This window comes from Diaphorina citri, unplaced genomic scaffold, assembly GCF_000475195.1.
Source record: "Diaphorina citri unplaced genomic scaffold, Diaci psyllid genome assembly version 1.1 scaffold443, whole genome shotgun sequence".
In the NCBI taxonomy this organism is placed as follows: domain Eukaryota; kingdom Metazoa; phylum Arthropoda; class Insecta; order Hemiptera; family Psyllidae; genus Diaphorina; species Diaphorina citri.
In genome coordinates this window covers 180,114-186,931 of record NW_007377878.1, presented here as the reverse complement: position 1 = coordinate 186,931, position 6,818 = coordinate 180,114, and the positions used below count along the sequence as shown (strand labels likewise).

The window sequence follows — 6,818 nt, the reverse complement described above, 5'->3', positions numbered from 1 at the left end:
ACTGGTTCCCAGAGTGGAGCCAAATATGATGGAGATGCAGCCGGCAAATTTGTTCAGCAATTCTGAGCAACCTACAGATTTTTAGTCTCCCAATGTTGAAATACCACTCATATGCAGGTACAGACTTATTTTTAGCGTGCAAAATCAAGAAGCATTAGCGTTTAATATGCAATCTCGTTTGATATGCAAGCCGGTTATGTCCATAAATAAGCAGAGATTTTTATTGGTCATTCATTTTATTTATTGGTTGCTAATAAATGTGTCTGTAGTCGGTAGGCACCTGAACATTATCCATACCATTACTCATAGGAATCGTAGTCATAGGTAGGTAAGTACCATGGTAGGTAAGTACCAAACTGGTATAGAAATGAGTATACCATTTTTGTGCAAATGTCTATTGAACCAATCTGAATGGTTTCGTTCAAATCCAATACAAAATTTGCAAAAATAATCATAATCACCATTTCTTCTTCTTCTTTCAATTTTGTCCATGCTTGTGCTCAATAGATCTCTTGATGAAATATCATCTCTTCATTTGATATTTCTTTGATCAAATATTTTTTTTTATTATTATTATTATTATTTTTTTTTTTACAATTTACATGGAGAAGCAGAAGCATTATCCCCGAAGTTACATCACATCAGGAACTTGCAAATCAGTAATTCAGCACTCGCATTCAAAATGTTCTCCTTACAGCAATCCGCATAACTTTTACTTAAAGTTCATCTTGTCGGTATAAGGTACTTCGTATTCAAATTCGGACCAAACTGAGAAATTCACTCAAGCGTGGTAGCAATATTGTGCACATTCTACTTCTTTTTTCTGTAGTTATTCCTATTGGTATCCGTTTCCATAGCTATTCCTTTAGGTATCTACACTTACCTATCTATGTATCTACACTCTGCAGACCCCGTTTTTGACGTAGCACTTTGGTACTTACTATGGAAACTTCTTCTGATTTTAACAAACTTACTACACAGAACCGCTAAAATGTGGTTTTCGAGTAAATCTTTCCATTTTTTCGGCATTTCAACAAAAAATCATAAACACTTGATTCAAAAATGAAACGAATATTAGGCATCCAGCATACATAGAGGTAGGTGTACAATGGTACATACTGTCATATGTTAGGAAGAGAGAACATTTTAGTTCAGAGCAAAACTCAAAAGCAGACTGAAAACTTTATTTTCGAAAAACTACCAAATCATTTCACAAAACCTCAGCGACTGGCCACAACATCCCTCGGGGCCTTATTATGAGAATCCAGACCGTTGAGGGGGATTTACAACTCGACCGGATCTTCTGACAGGAGCTCCAGAACTTTCAGGTTCCGGACCATTTGGTTTCCAAAACTCTCCAGAACTCCGAGTTTCAGATTCTTCAGAACTATGAGGTTTAGAGTATAGAATGGAGCCAGGACACGAAGCATTAGGAGATTCCGATAACTCTGACTGTGACACTTCACCACTAGTATCAGGAGTACCAGATATCTGAGACTCAGGACTAGAGACATTGGGGAATATTTCATTTGACTTAGACTGAAAGTTGGAAACATTCTGTACACGATCCTCACTTGTAGATGGTCTTGAACTCAAAGGCTGACTGGAACGCCTAAATATTCTAGTTCTGTAAAAACCTTCGGCACGAACATGGGAAGGTTTTCTTGCAATCGAAATAGTTTCATTGGAAGACGTGATTTCACCAGGACGTTTGTTGTCATCATGTGGGAACTTGCTGATGGGATAATGTTCGTTCTCGGAGCGGCTGGCTTTCTCCTATCCTGTCTTCCTTCTCTGTTCGATTTCGGGACGATAAGACCATAGCAGTTACAGTTCCCTCTGTCAAACCTCTTAAAAAAAAATAAAAAAAAGTCACTGTATTAGGTACTTACTACCTACACATAACTGCTATATAGTTCTTAGTGACGGGCGTTGTACCCCCTATTCGGGGACAAGCTACCTGCCTCCTCATATTAACCTCACCCAGTCTAATTGGAACGGGGAAAACCCAGCAGCACACAATTGCCCAGATGGACAACCATTCAGATACCAACCACGTGTTTCTTGGTAGTCTTTTACCGCAGTAATCTACTCGTCCTAATTCTTAGGGCGCGGGCGGAGAACCTGAAATCTTGAAGTTCCGGATCTTTACAGAGCGTCCTTCAAAGAAATAGAACCGCAAGTTGTGAATGAACTCTTGTTATCTAAGTGATCTATTGGTCTTTCCAGACACCAAAACCTCAACATATGTTAAACTGATACTATATCTCATGTTATAAATCATTCATTCGAATTGGGAAGACACCATTACCATACATTTAGCATTCTAATGAAGCGGATGTTAGAGGATGCTTAACCCATAAGCTCGGGTTAAATTAATTATAAATCATTCATTAGGATTGGAAAGACACCATTACCATACATTTAGCATTCTAATGAAGCGGATGTTAGAGGATGCTTAACCCATAAGTTCGGGTTAAATTAAACCCTTGATGTTAAATCAGATTATCTATCGTTCTATCGGATAATCTAAGTGCCTAATACATAATCAGATTATTTTTATGCGAAGCACGCTCCTAAATTAATTGCTGGGATGCTGTGAACGTCTTACTCTCACCTTATAAAAAATTGTATTCATTTGGGCCCCTTGGCCTTGGGGCCATTTTATCATAGTCATAATGAGTAATTCTAAAGGTTCATAGTGGAACAAATCCTTTTTCTGTACCTACTTGAATAAGTAGGTCTATTGAGGACACTACTTATTGTGATATTTAAGAAGGTAAGTGTCAGCCTGGTTAGCTTGGTTGGTAGCGCGTCTGTCTTGTAAGGGCCGAGTCGCTGGCTCGATTCCCGCCCGGAGCGGATTTTATCCTGAACGGATAAGGTTCGTTCCCGGAACGGCTGGTTTTCAACCTATACTGTCTTCCTCCTCTCTTCGCTTTTGGGACGATAAGATCTTAGTACTTCCCTCTATCAAACTTCTTTTTTAAAAAAAAGGAAGAAGAGGAAGTTGTAACGTCAAAATATTACGAAATAGGTAGAAAGTGCAATATAAATTTGATTTCAGGAACACGGGCCCTGACCACTGCGCCACCAAAGCATCATATTAAGATATAATAAAAGTGTAGGTAGATGATAAAATACGAATTTAACTGATTAACCCTAATTTACAAAACCATCGCTGCACTGCGCTGTTGAGGCTAAAAATTCCTTATCACAAAGCAGTGGAGTGGAAAAGTTCATCTTGTCGGTATAAGGTACTTCGTATTCAAATTCGGACCAAACTGAGAAATTCACTCAAGCGTGGTAGCAATATTGTGCACATTCTACTTCTTTTTTCTGTAGTTATTCCTATTGGTATCCGTTTCCATAGCTATTCCTTTAGGTATCTACACTTACCTATCTATGTATCTACACTCTGCAGACCCCGTTTTTGACGTAGCACTTTGGTACTTACTATGGAAACTTCTTCTGATTTTAACAAACTTACTACACAGAACCGCTAAAATGTGGTTTTCGAGTAAATCTTTCCATTTTTTCGGCATTTCAACAAAAAATCATAAACACTTGATTCAAAAATGAAACGAATATTAGGCATCCAGCATACATAGAGGTAGGTGTACAATGGTACATACTGTCATATGTTAGGAAGAGAGAACATTTTAGTTCAGAGCAAAACTCAAAAGCAGACTGAAAACTTTATTTTCGAAAAACTACCAAATCATTTCACAAAACCTCAGCGACTGGCCACAACATCCCTCGGGGCCTTATTATGAGAATCCAGTGTCAGAAAGCTATAATGATGTAGTCATCAAACTCCAATAAAAACATTACATCACATGGAAGATTGGAAGAGTGTGTCGGGATTAAGGACCTGAAATCGTGACTCCTTGGTGTTAACAGATCGGAACCACATTTTCAACAATGTGGACTATGGAACAATATTGGAACTCGGTTTACTTGGGTCTTTTAGATCTAATCTGTTCTAATAGTTCAGGTATAGGGTGTTGGTCTATTCGTCTATTATCTATATTGTGTTCAAAAGGTCTATTGGTCTATTCCTATTGTGTTCGAAGAAATGATGAAATATACGTATGTTCTTTCCAAATTTAACTAATTTTATTCTAAGCCAAGGATTTACCTATTCCTAAGCTTAGGATATCACGATATCAGAATTCTTCTTTAGTGTGTCGAGTACGGAGCAAAAATAACAATGAAATTCCAACTGGTTTAGCGAATTGGTATACCTATATTGTGTTCAAAAGGTCTATTGGTCTATTCCTATTGTGTTCGAAGAAATGATGAAATATACGTATGTTCTTTCCAAATTTACCTAATTTTATTCTAAGCCAAGGATTTACCTATTCCTAAGCTTAGGATATCACGATATCAGAGTTCTTCTTTAGTGTGTCGAGTACGGAGCAAAAATAACAATGAAATTCCAACTGGTTTAGCAACTTGGTAGAATAATGATATTCCCGCTTGGGGTTAGCAAATAAATGCAATTCCAATTAGATTAGCAAATAGAAGATGGGAAGGTTTTCTTGCAATCGAAACAGTTTCATTGGAAGACGTAATTTCATCAGGACGTTTGTTGTCATCATGTGGGAACTTGCTAATCTGAGGAGGAAAAGTTTTTAATGACTCGAAAATATCAGGATTTTTTGGGCACTCTCTTTCTTCTTCCCCTCGAGCTTTCGGGAGAATTGGGATGCAAGTGTCTTGATTAGGTACTGTAGGTATACTGGAATAGAGATTTTGATTATTATTGACATTCTTCGTTTCGTCCACACTGAAAGAAAATTTGACCAAATTCAATGACTGAGACGTTTCAAAACTTAGAACGGGCTCTCTTCTGCCCCGTACTACGTACAGCTCTGTGTGAATGATCTTGCTACTGTAGGACAAACATGTTTGGAATTTACCTACTACGTCTAGCTTCTTCATATTCTGGTAAGGGTAAATGTTACGCTTTGTATGTTGTAACTTTGGCTTGAATTTCAACTGATTGTATGTTTTCATATCAAAGACATTCACACTTGAACCCGTATCTACATGAAACTCAACAATGGAACCACACACCTCAACACCAACTTTTGGTGTTTCCCTGGAATTCACACTGAAAATGTGTTCATCAGGATCCTCGCGCTGACTTTTCTCACATCTTGGAGACGAGACAAATTTGATCCTATTAGAATGGCCGTCTGATCTGCATAAATTTGCAAAATGTCCCATTTTACCACAATTATAACAGATTTTATCTTTTGCACTACATGGTTCATCAGGTGTATGTGGCCACTGTAGACCACAATTGTTACACGTCTGATTCTGCTGTTTGGCTCTCTGTTTGAACACTTTGTTCACAATCTCGTCTAACACCATAGATCTGTTACCTGTGTTGCTCATCTGAGAACTTTCTTGTTTTGAGCTTTCCATGCAGATAGCGATATCAAACAAATCCTTGAGACTGGTCGTGGACTTTTCCTGTAAAAGTCTCTCACGTATGGCACCATCAGATAAACCACGTATAAACTGGGATCGAATATGATCATCCTGAGTAGTGGAATTACAACTAGAACAAGTGAAATTACAAGTTATAGCCTTTTGTTTTAGATTTGTAATGAACTGATTGACAGTTTCAGATGCACCTTGTACTGTGTTGACGAATTTGTGTTGTTCCCAAATCTCATTGGGAGTTGGACACAAATGATTTTTCAATAACTCACAAAGCTCTACATATGATTTCTCGCTAGGCAAACCAGGAGATGTCAGAGCTGATAACGTCTGGTAAAGTTGAGGACTCAAATTTGCTATCAACAAACGAACTCTAAGGATATTACCTAGTTCGATGTCCGAAATCGCGAAATAGTTGTCTAATCTCTGCAGATAAGATCGGAATGTTTCATTCTTTTCATCAAACGGTGCTATCTTACATTGAATCTTCCTCTGTTCAAACGGATTCTGGTTTTGTATAAGTCGATCAAGAGCTTGCACAAGGCTACTAGCCAAATCTGAATGCGATCCATTCGCTTCTGGAACTGAATCAGGCATGATGATATCCACGTAGGTAGGTATGAAAAGTAACAAGAGAAAAACTGCCGACCGCGCCAATGTCATATGTTAGGAAGAGAGAACATTTTAGTTCAGAGCAAAACTCAAAAGCAGACTGAAAACTTTATTTTCGAAAAACTACCAAATCATTTCACAAAACCTCAGCGACTGGCCACAACACATACATGGATAACATACCTATACCATTTCTTTACTCACAAGGCATTGAACACCATCATGGGAACCCATTGGTCAATTTCTGGTTTTAGACGAACCATCACACACGATAAGTCGATTTATTTTTGGTGCTAGATATATCATTATCAGGATTAGATACAGAATTCTAGACATTGTGTGTTTGTCCAGATTGGTCAATTTTCTCTGAAAAACAATAAAGAATAACCCACTAATACTAACATGGTATTACCATCATTTTTTTTCGGGTCAATCACTTTGGCGTGATGGAACCATCAATGTGTACTTTGTAAACAAACTTTTTTTACGATAAGGAAAAAAAAGTTTACTAAAATTTTGAGACATCAATGGTAAAGGGTCGAATAATTCGACGAATCGTACTTATGTAAATTGATCCTGTTCAAAAGTATAATTAAAAGTCACTGTATTACGTACTTAGTATCTACACATAACTGCTATATAGTTCTTAGTGACGGGCGTTTCACCCCTATTCGGCCACAAGCTACCTGCCTCCTCATATTAACCTCATCCAGTCTAATTGGAACCGGGAAACCCCAGCAGCACACAATTGC

The 6,818-nt window shown here is 37.9% G+C and overlaps 1 protein-coding gene across 1 annotated transcript; it reads right to left on the bottom strand.

Moving 5' to 3' along the window:
• Nucleotides 1-4,488: 4,488 nt before the first annotated feature.
• LOC113467272 lies at nucleotides 4,489-6,221 on the bottom strand. The gene is made up of 2 exons (XM_026823361.1): nucleotides 5,227-6,221; nucleotides 4,489-5,196 (listed from the first exon to the last, which is right to left on the bottom strand). Exons 1-2 carry the CDS (start codon nucleotides 6,115-6,117, stop codon nucleotides 4,489-4,491), a joined length of 1,599 nt encoding a protein of 532 aa, XP_026679162.1. The 5' UTR covers nucleotides 6,118-6,221.
• Between the last annotated feature and the right edge of the window lie 597 nt (nucleotides 6,222-6,818).

Coding starts and splice junctions, on each gene's coding strand:
- LOC113467272 (XM_026823361.1), bottom strand. CDS start 6,117: ATGACATTGGCGCGGTCGGCAGTTTTTCTCTTGTTACTTTTCATACCT. Junction 5,197..5,226: donor ATTGTGGTAAAATGGGACAT/TTTGCAAATTTA, acceptor TCAGACGGCCAT/TCTAATAGGATCAAATTTGT.